General features: G+C 35.0%; 1 protein-coding gene across 2 annotated transcripts in view; it reads left to right on the top strand.

Moving 5' to 3' along the window:
• LOC139983546 (ovostatin-like) overlaps positions 1–16,732 on the top strand; it is a 39,558-nt gene that overhangs the window by 5,435 nt on the left and 17,391 nt on the right. Inside the window, exons 1-14 of one of the 2 annotated variants that reach the window (XM_071997286.1) lie at positions 658–908; positions 1,645–1,700; positions 2,386–2,572; positions 3,413–3,497; positions 4,388–4,475; positions 4,903–5,020; positions 5,808–5,917; positions 7,342–7,524; positions 9,039–9,239; positions 10,221–10,371; positions 11,171–11,346; positions 12,799–12,948; positions 13,449–13,679; positions 14,800–14,866. In XM_071997286.1, coding sequence (XP_071853387.1) covers positions 866–908; positions 1,645–1,700; positions 2,386–2,572; positions 3,413–3,497; positions 4,388–4,475; positions 4,903–5,020; positions 5,808–5,917; positions 7,342–7,524; positions 9,039–9,239; positions 10,221–10,371; positions 11,171–11,346; positions 12,799–12,948; positions 13,449–13,679; positions 14,800–14,866 — 1,846 coding nt within the window. In that variant the 5' untranslated portion in view covers positions 658–865. Of the gene's footprint in view, positions 1–657; positions 909–1,644; positions 1,701–2,385; positions 2,573–3,412; positions 3,498–4,387; positions 4,476–4,902; positions 5,021–5,807; positions 5,918–7,341; positions 7,525–9,038; positions 9,240–10,220; positions 10,372–11,170; positions 11,347–12,798; positions 12,949–13,448; positions 13,680–14,799; positions 14,867–16,732 lie in introns of those variants that run through there. The other variant, XM_071997213.1, reaches the window with a different exon arrangement.

Below are 16,732 nucleotides of genomic sequence, written 5' to 3'. Positions count from 1 at the left end.
AATTTTATCATGGTAATCATCAGTTTTGATTCCATACTGAAGTGTCACTTAGCCTACAATCGTTTGATATTAATAGAGCTTTCAAAATAATGTATGTAACAGTGCACTGCGTAGGCTACCATTCTTTATAACCAGTAATCAGTATATAAAACATGAAATCAAGTTAGTTCTGGTGTCAGTTAAAGAAAATTTGCATCCGCCTGAACGGTTATTAGTATGTTTGGTACAATAATCCAAATTGGCATACTTGAAGTGACAGTTCTGGGATGTTTTTAGTTATAATCGTTGTTGCTTTATGGCTTGATTTTTAAAGATGACAAAGTAACTTAATGTAGGTATAAAAACCAGGTGATTATAATAAGGCCTTTTTAGAAATTCGTGGGTGAAACAGGGAGATTCTGAAGCATTATGGGAAGAATTATGATAATGTTGGGAGTCGTAAGGTGGGTAGTTTTCCAATTCATGCCATACATTTCTTTAGTGTCAGCCATTCGATATCCAAAATGATATCCTGGCGTTGCCACGTGCCTAAGTCAAAACGCGGGGTTAAGGGTCAAAAAGTACGGCACACAAACACATACGGAATTAATATACACGTACGCTGTAACTGCTTGATGGCTACACAAAACCGTTCAACCATAAGTGAACATTTTATAGTACAGTTGAACTTCGGAAACATAGTGGCAGGGTCTTATTATGTCATTTCTGAACGGCTCGAGCGGTTTTTACTGCTCGGCGATAGCCCACTACCCAGTGATCAGCATCGCCTAGGCTGTGCCAGGTCGCATATCGTTATCCTATGAACCTAGCCTGGCCAAGCTGGCGTAATTGCTCGACTCGAGTGAATGTATTGTAAAGTATAAGCATGTTGCCTCACTTTCCATTGGCTCAAGTCAAGTTTCGTAATGGTAAATTGATTGAAAAGTCTTGCTCTAGGCCTACGTTATAATGCCAATTGTAAATTATATAATGAGCTTATAACTATAACTTAATAAGCGTACACTAACTAACCTTTAAGCCATATGCTCATCATGATTCACAAAACCTAAGTGTTTGACACATTTAACCTAGCTCTTACATTTTAACTGCCTGTACAGGTAGCCCAAAAAATGCGATGTTCCATGTATACTGTTTTGGCAAAGAGCTAGATATAGGCCCTATATTGAGTTAGCTTACCACTGCTAGATAGACCAAGGCTGGTCTATACCATTCTAACAATTGCAAAATATTTCAAGCTAATTACAGTAATAATTTTGCCATAATATATTTTGCAACATTTGGTGGCAATGGTTGTTCACACATTAGAATTACTTCATTTATTATTGTGATGTTCAAAAAAAATATGCAAACAAGATGTTGATTTTCCAGCCAGTAAATTTAGTTTTCATGGATAAGTGGAAATAATAAAAAATGTGATGCTAATTGATTTGTTAACTTCAAGTGCTTCATTAGCCTTGGAATCATGTCATTTGATATAAACTTAATATTTGACCTGCATTCTTAAACATCCTGACAGCTTTATGAAATGGTAATCTCACATCAACTAGCAGTAAATTAATTGTCTACCATCTTTCATACATTCAGCTCTGTTATTTTGTATAGGTTATTGGTACATCAATCTTTTGTTCCTTTCTTCTTCTACAGTACGTATTCGGGTCCTAAGTCTTACATACCCGTCCATGAAACCATACACTGAACCAGTAAGTCATTTGATTTATGATTCATTCAATAATTACATTTCTGTTTTTTTGCTGTCGCACCGTACTGCGCCATGAGCGTCTCTTTTAACGGGTACCGGCGCATTATTAATGCCCATTATTATTATTATTATAAATTCAGAGTTACATATCTGCTTGATTACCAGCTATTTGTTGCTTTCTATTCATTCAGTAACATAACCCTTACATGAGATGAAATATTCCATTTGTGATTGGTGTGACTGATATGGCCTCAGTTTCATGCAGTTTCCTGGATATACCATTATAAGAAGGATAAATCAGTGCCCATTCACTTAGTATGATACACGTATATCACTTCACTGTTTGTGCACATCCTTGAAAATTCTTCATATTTTGCGGGGAATAATTAAATGTAGTATCGCTTTGCAAAATGCTATACAAAATATGCAGAATACTTTACAAGTGTGAAGATGTATAGCAGTTTTTGCACACAAGAACCAGAGTATTTCATAGGCAACAAAACTCAGAGCTTTCAAAATCTGCTACAAAAATTTGTGATGCTAATTAGATTATTCCTTGTTTTGTAAATCATTAAATGATCTGCAGACAAGCCTAGTTGGCTAATGCACTAAATTTGATTCGCATAATATTTGTAATATGATCACGGAACACAATTATATTCATAACTGGTCGACTTCTTTTCCAGTACAACGAAATTTACATCACCTCACCAGACAATATCCGAGTGAGACAATGGAGAAATGTAGTAACAATGGAAGGAATGGTGGACTTAGCAATGCAATTATCAGGAGAACCGGTGCTAGGAAATTGGACCATACATGTCATTCTTGATGGAAGGAGAACAACACAGACATTTGAAATTGATGAATATGGTAACTTTCTCAGAGTACTTCCATTCCTTGTTTCATCATTAACTAATTAATATTCACTAAGTTAAGGTTATTATTGGTGTTGTGGCCAAGTGCTGGATAAATGCCGTGGCATTTGAAGCAATGAGGCTTAGCAATCGGGAGGTTTGGGGTTCGATACCCGGCATTGTCATAGTAAGGTGGGTGTTTCATCCAAGAGCAATCTGAAATGACTTTCAAAATTGAAAAGATTCCATTATTTGATTTAAATTGTTGAATTGGAAGCCACCTGATGTGACAGTTTTAATCTATTAGCTCTTACAGGCTTCTCCCACATTCATGGTTGCTTAAGCATCATAAACATATCTGCCTGATTATTATTCTCATTATTATTATAAACAGAATCACCTAGAAATAGTTGCAGAGGTGTAACAGTTTATCATCAGAAAATAATTTGTATTGGTTAAAGAAAGCTAAGGTCACTACATTAAACAAAGTTAACTATCTAAGTTTTAATATACATTGCAGAAATAGTTTCCTAATGGAGAAGTACCTTTGCATATCCCCACAGCTTACAAGTAATGTTTGGACTATAATTAGTTGACCACCTGTTCTGGTTTTGCATTCTGAATTAAGACTAATTATGTAAGTAGATGAATAACAAAAAACTGACTGGGAATTTTTTCAAATATAATATATTTTTATTCCTTATTAAGATTAACATAATAGTATTTTTAGGTAGTATTTGTTTTTTTTATTTATCATTGATAAAGGTTTTTTCTTTTATACTTCTTGGTCTTTTTTCCTGTTTCTTTTAACTGTTTTAATTAACGTTGTTCTCTTTCGTTTCTTTCTTTTCACTAGTTTTGCCCAAATTTGATGTCCTCATTACCCCTCCTTCCTATATTTTTGCTCTCGATGAAACAGTAGAATTTTCTGTCTGCGGATTGTAAGTACCCATGAAATTCCTCCCTATTGACTGTCAGATGTCGCAGAACACATTTTAGATCACTGCCAATTTGAAGCAGAAAGAAAATGAATAAAAAAAAACTGAATTAGATTAGCAATAAATTTGCATGAGTTGTAGTTGTATGAGACTGTCAAATTGTGCTTTTTATGTTTAATTATGAATGCATAAATTCATTACCACAATGTAAACATTCCAGTCTTCCCACAATGCACCACTTCCTGTAATAATTTTGTATGATGTGGTTGAGAGGAGGATTAAGAAGTTCTACAGTGTTCAGCATGCTCGTCCATGTTCCCTATTTGTTACCTAGTTAGGCCAATCCACCAAATAGTCTCCACAGAAAAAGCAGATATTTCCTCTGAGATTTCAGATTTGAGATTTCATTTAACTCTCGGAAGCAAATTATGACAGAGAGAAGTGAGACTCAGGACTGCCAAAAAGGAAAACAAATTTCATGAGCAAAAATAAATGCATCATTTCTATCAATAATTTGACTTATTTCAACATGCATGATGAAGTTTGAAGATCTTACAGTTACCTGGCTTTATTCAAATGTTTATTATTTAGCAGAGCTTTATGTTAAAGCTCAGATTTGGTTACAGTATGAGTTTATCTTCTCAAAATGTGAAATAATTATGTCGACATTAGGATGACTATCCATGTCCAAGCTTTTCCTTTTATTTCAAATTGACATTCTTGTCTGGTACTGTTTTCTCTTTGAGGGAAATTATCTGTCTGCTTTCTTATCATTTTAATTAACACAAGACAGAGATTGGATACCTGACTGTCCTGACATAAATTAAAAAAGTGTATTATGCTTTCCACGATTGGGGATGTTGTTTATTATTCTTTGTTTCAAATTTTCAAAGGTATACCTATGGCCAGCCGGTTAGAGGTTCTATTGCTGTAAATGCATCATTGGAAAGGACAGGAATCCCACAAGCGCTCTCTGTAGAGGTAAAGACTTCCGCTGAAAAAGAGACCTCAAAATCATATAAACTTACTTCATCATAATAAATACAAAGCTCTGAGCTTGCATTTACTTTTAAAGTATTTGTATTTCATTTGGATATGGGCTGTAAACATCCTAATCCTTCCCTCCAAAGAGGTTTTACCAAAGCCCCCCCTCCCCCACCCCCAGAAAATTCCATGGAGCTTAATCCTGGTGTTTCAATTAAGCAAAGTATGAAGTTGTGTATTAACAAATGTTGATGTGGTCCTTTGAACACCAGTCCAAAACCCCCTTCCCAATCCCCCCCCCCAGCCCCACTTCCTCCAGAAACTTGAATGTAGTGTTTGTAGACTAATCTGAAACATCTTTGACATTTTACAATACAAATTCTGACAGTAATATTGATTATCGCATTTGTCTGTTTTTGATCAGGATACTGGGGACGATGGTTGTCATACTTTCGATTTTCCTCTGAGAAATCTCGGGAGCGTTAATTCTATCCAGAGCAGGTATCTTATATTGGATGTTGAGTTCACGGAGCTTGTGACTGGTATGTTCATCATGTAATAAATTAAGACCAACTACAGGGCAATTGATGTGTTATTAAAAATAAAAATACAAACTTAAATAAAATATAAAGCAATGTTAGAATATGCACAATGACTTCCTTAATTTTTTTATATGAAAACAATCTAGATGCCATATGTACTCAAGTTACGACTGTCATAATACTTTAAAAACATAAAATCAAGTTTTGTCTCCTATACAAGACCCAACTAGATTAAAAAATATAATTGAATAAAACAATGAATTCATTAATTTTATTTAGCAAGAAACAGAGTTTAGATGCCTGAATCAGTATTAACTTTTACTGATGTTACTTTTTATGTTTCTGGTTTGCTAAGAGAAAAAGAAGAACAAGAAAAAAAGAGAAAAATTGTTCCATGAAGCAATGATATTTAATGCTGGTCATCATGAAATTAGGTACAATATCTATGTCTTTAGGTCTAATCAATTTATTTATATCTAATCTATGTATTTATGTCTAATCTATGTGTTTAGGTCTAATATATACGTATTAATCTATGTATTAAGGTGTAATCTATGTATTTAGGTATAATCTATGTATTTAGGTGTAATCTATGTGTGAGGTCTAATCAATGTATTTAGGTCTATCTATGTATTAGGTCAAGACTATGACACCTCTAATAGGAAAACTACTTGACATAGATCAACAAACGGTATTTATATTATGAAATAAAGATTTTCACTTCACACAACTTTTGTTTTAACTATTTAAACATTTCTTTACATGGCATATTGATTATTTTGCATAGGCATCGCCAGAACAGAGACTCATGGATCAACAGAAATAACAAAGATACCTTTGACCCTTGACACTGTCGGTCGTAATGGGTTCAAACCAGGTTTACCTTACAGATTTCAAGTAAGTTACATGAAAATTGTTTTTGAAAGTTCACAAACATGTCAGTGGTTAGGAACATCAGTGGGATTGCTAATGCTTTAATAACATCAATGAGATTGCTAATGGTTTAGTAGCATCAGTGGGATCGCTAATTGTTTAACAACATTAGTGGGATTGCTAATGGTTTAGTAACATCAGTGGGATTGCTAATGGTTTAATAACATCACTGGAATCATTGCTAATGGTTTAGTAACATCAGTGGGGTATACTAATGTTTTTTAGTAACATCAGTGGGATCACTAATTGTTTAACAACATTAGTGGGATTGCTAATGGTTTAGTAACATCAGTGGGATTGCTAATGATTTAATAACATCAGTGGGATTGCTAATGTTTGAATATCATCAGTGGGATTGCTAATGTTTTAGTAACATCAGTGGGATTGCTAATGGTTTAATAACATTAGTGGGATTGCTAATGGTTTAGTAACATCAGTGGGATTGCTAATGGTTTAATAACATTAGTGGGATTGCTAATGGTTTAGTAACATCAGTGGGGTATACTAAAGTTTTTTAGTAACATCAGTGGGATCGCTAATTGTTTAACAACATTAGTGGGATTGCTAATGGTTTAGTAACATCAGTGGGATTGCTAATGGTTTAATAACATCAGTGGGATTTCTAATGTTTTAATAACATTAGTGGCATTGCTAATGTTTTAGTAACATCAGTGGGATTGCTAATGGTTTAATAACATTAGTGGGATTGCTAATGGTTTAGTAACATCAGTGGGGTATACTAATGTTTTTTAGTAACATCAGTGGGATCGCTAATTGTTTAACAACATTAGTGGGATTGCTAATGGTTTAGTAACATCAGTGGGATTGCTAATGGTTTAATAACATCAGTGGGATTTCTAATGTTTTAATAACATTAGTGGCATTGCTAATGTTTTAGTAACATCAGTGGGATTGCTAATGGTTTAATAACATTAGTGGGATTGCTAGTAGTTAAGAAACATCAGTGGGATCGCTAATGGTTTAATAATATTACTGGGATTGCTAATGGTTTAGTAACATCAGTGGGATTGCTAATGGTTAAATATCATCAGTGGGATTGTTGATAGCTTATACTAACATCACTTGGATCCCTTAGAGAGAGTAGATATGTGTACTGTAGGTATGTGTACGTCTGAGCTGAATAGATAAACATAAAATAGCATAAGCATAAAATAGCATAAATATAAAATAGCATTAACTTAAAATAACATAAACTGCATAGCATAACTCAAAGGTATTATGCTTGAAAAATTCCTCTGTAGTTACTTGTCAACCATGATTTCACTCAGAAAAAATGATGTCTACATTGTTTGTGGTTTGACATAATAAGACACATCAATTAAAAAGTTAACCTAAATGTCATATGTTGACATTTTCCTGTTTGACAGATTTTGGCCAAATTACCAAATAGTCGACCAGCCAGTTTTGTATCTCTGACTGTGACAGCTATGAAAACAAAAGGAATGGGTGACTTCAGCTTTGAAGAGACCTACACCACTGATCAAGACGGAAGAGTAAATGCAGAGTTTAGAGCACCATTTGACCCATATATAACAGAATTGAAACTGGAGGTAAGACCAAGAATATGCGTATAATATTACCACAGAAGTTGGGTTTGTAGCTAGGGCATGGATGGTCTTGTACGACCCTGGTAGTAGTTTAACAATGCGTATAATATTACTACAGAAGTTAGGTTTGTAGCTAGGGCATGGATGGTCTTGTACGACCCTGGTAGTAGTTTAACAATGCGTATAATATTACTACAGAAGTTCGGTTTGTAGCTAGGGCATGGATGGTCTTGTACGACCCTGGTAGTAGTTTAACATTGCGTATAATATTACCATAGAAGTTGGGTTTGTAGCTAGGGCAAAGATTTTAACAATGCGTATAATATTACTACAGAAGTTGGGTTTGTAGCTAGGGCAAAGATTTTAACAATGCGTATAATATTACTACAGAAGTTGGGTTTGTAGCTAGGGCAAAGATTTTAACAATGCATATAATATTACTACAGAAGTTGGGTTTGTAGCTAGGGCAAAGATTTTAACAATGCGTATAATATTACTACAGAAGTTGGGTTTGTAGCTAGGGCAAAGATTTTAACAATGCGTATAATATTACTACAGAAGTTGGGTTTGTAGCTAGGGCAAAGATTTTAACAATGCATATAATATTACTACAGAAGTTGGGTTTGTAGCTAGGGCAAAGATTTTAACAATGCGTATAATATTACTACAGAAGTTGGGTTTGTAGCTAGGGCAAAGATTTTAACAATGCGTATAATATTACTACAGAAGTTGGGTTTGTAGCTAGGGCAAAGATTTTAACAATGCGTATAATATTACTACAGAAGTTGGGTTTGTAGCTAGGGCAAAGATTTTAACAATGCGTATAATATTACTACAGAAGTTGGGTTTGTAGCTAGGGCAAAGATTTTAACAATGCGTATAATATTACTACAGAAGTGAGGTTTGTAGCTAGGGCAAAGATTTTAACAATGCGTATAATATTACTACAGAAGTTGGGTTTGTAGCTAGGGCAAAGATTTTAACAATGCGTATAATATTACTACAGAAGTTGGGTTTGTAGCTAGGGCAAAGATTTTAACAATGCGTATAATATTACTACAGAAGTTGGGATTGTAGCTAGGGCAAAGATTTTAACAATGCATATAATATTACCACAGAAGTGAGGTTTGTAGCTAGGGCAAAGATAATCTTATGCTCCCTGGTAGTAGTACAAAAAATCTGCATTAGTCTATTACTGCATTTACTTATGTAAGTATAGATATATAAATAGCCATGATAGAGCAGCACAGTTTAGGGACGTCCTGACCAAGACTCTAGGCCAAAGACTGTTATTTTTACAGGATACGGCGTTTAAGTCAGAAGATTATTGCATATTGAACAAAATTAGGTGTAGCTGGAAGACCCAGACTGTCACAGCTGTTGAAGAGATGACCTATGACCTCTTTGCATTTAATCGGGAGGAATATAGCTGTCCAGTTTGGTTTATACTCTTAAATACCAACTGTGTTTGATCCTTTCCTTTTGAATTTAATATTTGTTTATTCACTGTTCGGCAGGTCACTTATCGTCATCCAGATTCTCAGATTCTACCTGTCCGCTCCAGCAAATATATTGATGCCTGGTATTCGCCCAGTGGCAGTTTCCTTGCTATAAGACCTTTGACCTCTGTTTACCCTGTGGATGAGAATCTTGATGTTGAGGTTGAGTTCACTATTCCAGAATCTGATGCTGATACCATTCTGGAGTTTAGCTATATTGTAAGTGTTTTGCAAGGTCAAACCCTTCCATGGTTTTGTGTGTAAGCTCTATCCGTTATTGTTGGCTAGGTATGGGCTGTGTGGTATGAGTTGTTGTGTGAGTTCAGCTCTTTGTTATTGTGTTGACTATGACTAAGCTATTCTATGGGGTATTGTGCGAGCTGTATCAGTTATGGTGTTGGCTATGTGTAGGCTATTCTATGGGGTCTTGTGTTAGCTCCTTTATTTATGTTATTGTATTGGCTATATATGGGCTGCTCTATGGGGTATTGTGTAAGCTCTTTTGTTATTGTGTTGGCTATTCTATGGGGTATTGTGTGAGCTATATCAGTTTTGTGTTTGGCTATATATGGGCTATTCTATGGTGTGTTGTGTAAGCTCCTTTATTTATGTTATTGTGTTGGCTATATATGGGCTGTTCTATGGGGTATTGTGTAAGCTCTTTTGTTATTGTGTTGGCTATTTTATGGGGTATTGTGTCAGTTATATCAGTTATGTGTGTGGCTATGTTTGGTGTGTTGTGTGAACATTTATCAATTATTGTTCTGGCTACACATGGGCTATTCTATAGGTTATTGTGTGAAAATTCCCAGTTACTGCATCGGCTATGATATGGGGTATTTTGTAAACTGTATATTGTTCTATGCAATGGACTAGCTATGACATCCATCGGATACTATCTTGAGTTAGTCTTGAAGTTTGACAGTAGCCAGCAGTGAGCTGACATTTATTTATCTCTTTCATTTTTGAAGATGTTTTTTTTTTTTTTTTTTCCACTGTATTTATTTACAATACCGTAACACAAAATACAAAAGAATCAGCAAAAAGACTTACATAAGAAGCTTACATAAAGAAATCATAGAAGTCGTTAAGGTTACACAAATTGTTGTTTTGAAGATGATGGCCGTAATAAATATTAAACAGGGATCATTTTTATCCAGGGCTTACCTAACAATGCATACTAATTATTTTCACCAAAAGGTATCCGCAAACCGGAATCTTGTTACGTCCGGTACTCAGACTTGGTCATCCGGTATGTCCGGGCGGACATCAGTTATTTCACGTCACGTAGCGCTTGATGGTAGAGGAGACCCTACTGAAAGCAGACAATATTTGCAAAGGCTGACAACAGGTTTGATTTTACTTGCTCTTGCAGCTTGACATTTATTATACAGTAATGATTGTGTCAGTTTTTGGCTGTTCGTCCTTATTTTGCAAAATATTTTGTCCGTGAGTGGTTGCTATGGTTGGCGTGGCAATAATGTTGCATTAAAGAGACCTTTGGCATAGTGTCTTGGGAATCTATCTAAAAATGGTACTTTTTGGTCACTTTTCTTAAAAAGTAATCGTAGCTTTGTATATCGCTCGATATTCTACAAAGTTAATTAGTGTGTTATTGCATAATTTGTAAATAAGAAATAAAAGTAATTAACTGCATATAACTAGCTATAATTGCATGGAATTTTCTTTCCATTAGTCACAGCAATGATACTGCAAAGAGGTCGCTGTTAACTTGTATACTTTTGGTTTATTCTCTGTTTCTGCATCAACGAAAGACTGTTTATAATAACTACAGGCATCTTGTTTGTTCTGTAAACAGGTTGCATCTACAGGTAGTGTAGATTTGGTTATGTATTTGATAATTGTTATAACAATAAATCAAGTAATATTGCCTAGTATATGTCACCATATGACTACAAGGGCTGTCACAAAATTATTTATGCCACTAGAAATATCAGAAAACTGCTCAAAATGTATCACAATTTGTTTTAACCCTGTGTGACACTTTTAGTGGCCATTTTGAAGAGCATACATCCCGAACTTCGCGCGTCATTTTAGTGAGCACTTGGCCTTTAATGTGTGTACTTAATCTTTTATTACTTCATATGATCATTCAATTTAAGGTTCATGTTTTTTCATACGTTATCCAGATCCTCCGAACCTGGAACCTTTTCCAGACGCTATTCTCGGGAGTGTATCGATCCCTGTTCCAGTGACACAGAAAATGGCACCAAGTGCCACCATCCTCCTCTACTTCACCAGACAAGATGGCGAAGTGGTTTCGGCCAGACAAGAGTTCAAAGTCAAATTAGCCTTTGAAAATGATGTAAACTTTTAATATCAGTTTTTTTTTTATATTCTTGATATTCTGACTATTGATCTGAAAGTAATAAGGAGAAAAAAGTTCACTGGCAAGGTCACTATCTCCCCCATTTTAACCGTTCATATCTTTGTTCGTTCAGAAATGTTTTAAACTTTTCAAGCTTTGGGCCATTTATCTATAAGTACCACCTGATTTTCCAGAGTATTGAATGTTTGTAATGTAATGTCATCTCATATCATTTATTCAAAAGCCATGATAATTACTGTTAAAATAAGTCTTCAACCAGTCAATGGTCCAAAGGTGTTCTAGATCATACATTAGTGTTAGATGCTTGTTTTGCAAATTTGAAGAACTTTTCATGGTTTTTGAATAGATGAAATGAAATGACTGACCATGGTTTTAGTTTGTTATGATCTTGTTTTACTAGATGAAAATAGTGTTAGTTTGTTATGGTCCTGTTTTACTAGATGAACAGAGTATTAATTTGTTACGATCATAATTTACTAGATGAATATAGTATTAGTTTTTCATGGTCATATTTTACTAGATGAACATAGCATTAATTTGTTATTTTCATATTTTAATAGATGAACATATTATTAGTTTGTTATGGTCATATTTTACTAGATGAACACACTATTAGTTTGTTATGGTCATACTTTACTAGATGAACATATTATTAGTTTGATATTGTCGTATTTTACAAGATGAACACAGTATTAGTTTTTTATGGTCATACTTTACTAGATGAATATAGTATTAGTTTGTTATAGTCATGTTTTACTAGATGAACATAGTATTAATTTTTTATGGTCGTATTTTACTAGATGAACATAGTATTAATTTGTTATAGTCATGTTTTACTAGATGAACATAGTATTGGTTTGATATTGTCGTATTTTACTAGATGAACATAGTATTAGTTTCTTATGGTCATATTTTAGTAGATTTATATAGTATTAGTTTCTTATGGTCATATTTTACTAGATGAATCTAGTATTAGTTTCTTATGGTCATATTTTACTAGATGAACACAGTTAGTTTGTTATGGTCGTATTTTACTAGATGAATATAGTATTAGTTTCTTATGGTCATACTTTACTAGATTAATATAGTATTAGTTTCTTATGGTCATATTTTACTTGATTAATATAGTATTAGTTTTTCATGGTCATATTTTACTTGATTAATATAGTATTAGTTTTTTATGGTCATACTTTACTAGATGAGCATAGTATTAATTTTTTTCTATGGTCATAACCTTCTAAAAGTGAATTGTTACCTTTAGCATCATTCCTTGGATAATTTGTTTCATAGAATTAACTTACTTGACTTGTTAAAGGTGAAGTAAGGTTAATATACTACATTAATAATGATTACTCATCAGCCCTGATGTTTCTCTGATGTTGCGATAATTCCTAATGTTCTACCCCCATTTTTTGCTCATTTAAAAAGGTTTCGTTAGATTTCAACAGTGGACAAGTTTACCCAGGATCAGATGTGTTACTCAACATCCGTGCTTCTCCACTATCATTGTGTGCTATTGGATCTGTCGATAAAAGCATTTTACTTTTAGCTGACAGCAACAGGATCACTTCTGAACAGGTATAACAATTTAATATTAGATATTCAACAGTTGAACAGTTCTCAAAGTATATCTAATAGGGCTCATTCTTTCAAGTGAGGACTGGTTTTTATTTGTGATTGATTCCTTACTAAAACTCCAATTAAGGCTGATACACTATTAATAATATAATATATATAGAACTCAGTCAAAACTACAATGTACAATTTCTTAAGCTCCTCAAGAAAGGGTTAAAGAGACAAACTATCCGCCAAAAAGACATCGAAATGCTAACCTGGCAAACCTACTCCCTAGCAGAATCAAAGTTCTCCCTGACATTTGTCATGATCACATTATCGTACCGGTGCTGTGGCAGAGTGGATAAAGGCGGTGGCATGTTGAAGCAATGAGGCTAAGCAATGGGGAGGTTCCCGGGTCGATACCTCAGAGGAAAGATACCATGATCCGCAATTTTTAAACTATATACTGCTTTTTCCATGCATGCAGCTGTCATATCTCATGTGCACTCATTTGTTGCCAGGTGTTTTCACCAATGTCGATGTTTGCTGTAGAAGAACATGGACTGAATGAGAGTTGTCCAGTCACAGCACGAGACATGTCCAAACGATCAGTTCCTTCCTTTGGTCGGTTCCCAAGCCTTCAGCTACCTCGATTTCCACCTCGATTTCCACCTCGACTTCCACCTCCACCTAGAACTTCAACCAGAACATGGAGCAAATCGCTACATTTTGATTCCTTAGAAGCTTTCCAGGTAATGCTATGCATCTCGTTGATTCGTTACACTTGTTCAATATTTATTGATCGTAAGTGACTCCTGTATGCAGTTAAATTACTAAAAATGGCCCCAAGTTGACCAGCTTCTCCAAAGATTCTGAAATATGCAATTTTACCACTTAAATGGAATTCTTGTGACAATGTCTGGAATAATGATTGTAAGTGATGTATGTACTCTTGAGTTACAAACTTCAGGAAACTGATTTCGAAAGCTTCATGAAATTTTTAGCATGATCAATCTTTATCTCTTCAGCTGGGTAAAATAAAACGCTAATCTGGATGCATCTACACTTTGGTAGTACTATGATCACCGCCCCCCCCCCCCATGTCTCTAACTAGATGTTGCCCGAGTATTAAGGACTGGGAGTGGATATTGCGCAAATGCACTTTGAAAAATAAAACAATAGCCATGGTTGCCATTAGTTGTGCATGTGCCACAGTACTGTACTTGTACACATATAGGACAAGACTGTATGTACTCTTGTACATAGTAGGCTACTGACATCAATAACAACTTAAATACCTTTACAGAAGTAAACCCTCATATAACACAGAAGATCGGTAATTGCTACAGAACATGCATGTACTAGGCTAGGCCGACAGCCTATTATATGCTGAGTATATAATGTTTGTTGGCAGCACAGCAGTAAGATCAGTGAAGCACAAAGAATTACCCCAAAAGGACGTACTCCACAGAAAGAACCCACGATAGTAGGAAATGTGATTTTGTTTGATAGTTGAGAAGTACATACTTCAGATCTCGAGATCAGATCTGGATCCTAGCGTAAGAGCTCCCTTAGGTGAAGTGTCCAGTGTAGGGTTAACTCTTTCAAGGCATTTGTGGGCCAATAGATAAGAATCTCACCCTGTGAGGTCCTGCCAGCACACCCACTGGTTACGACAAACAGCAGTATTTGAATATCACTTTCTTCATAATCCCTGCCTCTACATAAAATCTACAACACCCTTCAGGTAATACCAATAATGACGAGATGCTATTTTATAAGCGTTTCTGCAGATTTTTTTGATCATTCTTTTTTTTTTATATCCAGTCAGTTTATGCCTTACACATTTCTTTTACTTTTTCTATGTTCCAGAGCTCAGGTGTTCAAATTTTGTCTAACCTTTTCATTGAGACACGTCCATGTTACGTTTACACAGAAAGTAAGTTATTAAAAATCAGTACACAATGATGTTATACAGGAGTAATGGGTAATTGACTTTCTGGGGCAAAATAATCATCTTGTGCTAAACCTTCTTCATCAGTTTTGTTATGACAAAATTTGATTCAGTCAGAATCCATATATTAGGTTCACATACTTCTGTGACTGGTTGTTAGGCAAAGCTTTAGATGTCCTAAGCTTTATATGACCTAAGCTTGTGATGTCATAAGCTTTAGATGTCCTAAGCTTTAGATGTCCCCAAGCTTTAGATGTCCTTAGTTTTAGATGTATGATTACAGTATATACAGTTTAGTCTTTGGTAATAACACCCACAAACCTCTAATTATCTATGATCGGGTTATGTGAGTTGGAAGAAACTTAGTCACCTTGTTCCTGCTGTTAATTCAGGTTTCAGAAATTGAAATCAGTAATTTTAAAATGCAAAGCTGGAGGCGAAATTCTTTTTGTTGTTGTTGTGAGGCTCATACAAAAGTAGTTTAGTGCACACACGATACTGTGGTTCCAAGGTAGTTGAAAGAGACAGTAAATAAGAAAAATTTGATATCAAAGTTAGCAGATTCTCACTGACCAGAAACGTGAAGCATTAAAGCTCATGAACGTACAGGTCACCATGTGACATCATTGTGCGAAGTGTACCAAGAATGCGAAACAAGAACAATGGACTTTCCACGTACTTCTCGTAAGAAAGTGAAGCTTTTATTAACTTCACTCTTCCAATAAATATGCAGCTACAAGAGGAAGAAATGGTTGTTAGAATTGATCACACATTTTAAAACTCATTTTAGGTAGCAATTCTTCAATTCAAAGTAAAAGTATGCTTAATAAACTGGCTAAACGTCTGGTCATATTTTGTAAAATTCGCTGCTATTATAGGCTGGTATACATACTGTGCCACAAGATATCCAGATCTTGCCACAATTGAAAGGCTTACTTTTGTGAAATATGTCGACGTCTCAACCATTCATTAATTTGTTGTTGCAATTAATCGTGTTTGCAGTTAGTTTCCAGTCAGTGGATGCAATATTAATCGAATCCACAAAATATAATGCTTTGGGTATGTCTCAGTCTCACTGCCATAATGTAAGGCTCTCAGAAAGTCACAACTCTTACAGAAGCAGATACCCAAGGGAAAGGAAAAACCACGGTAAAAATAGTGCCTGATAGATTCCATCTTCCATAGATGCGAGTTTCAAATCTTCAAAAACGCGAAAGCTTTTCAGCCGTATCAGTAAAATATATATACAAACCTGCAATACATATCGTTCGTACGTGTTAGTGTGCATCACTAAATTGTATGTATGTATGTGCGTATGTATGTATGTATGTTTATTAGATCCTCCTGCAAGCAGGAACTCGCGAGCTGACCGAAGTCCCAAGCTGACCGAAGTCAGTCTCTGTGGCTGTGGCTGTTTTTTGTGGCTGCTTTTGTAACCTCCTACAGTACTTACACAATTTATTTGCATTTTGATATTAACAGTATGACAGGGTGTCCTATCAGCGTAGTCGGTTAGTGCTCAAGTGAATAGCTTGATCTAACTATTTCGTCAACCAACGCGGCACATGTATGTCACAGGGTGACCTGCAGTGGCGTGAGCGCTTAGGAAATTTTGCTAAAAGATCAAATTCCTTTTCCAAAGTGCTAGGTTTGATCACGTTTTACCTAGTTCCAAAAGAAATGAATACAATATGCCATACATCAATGGAAAGGTACAAGTGTAAATATTCAATGTAGCATACATTTGAGCGGATTAGAGGATGTCAAAAAACCACCAGCTATGCCCTTTAGAAGTAGAAATCTCACCCACAGGTAATGTCTTGCTGGATTTTTAATTGTTTTATTTCTTCA

The sequence above is a fragment of the Apostichopus japonicus genome, chromosome 1, assembly GCF_037975245.1.
Source record: "Apostichopus japonicus isolate 1M-3 chromosome 1, ASM3797524v1, whole genome shotgun sequence".
Lineage (NCBI taxonomy): Eukaryota > Metazoa > Echinodermata > Holothuroidea > Aspidochirotida > Stichopodidae > Apostichopus > Apostichopus japonicus.
The sequence above is the reverse complement of the archived record's forward strand: the minus strand, read 5'-3'. Positions and strand labels throughout refer to the sequence as shown.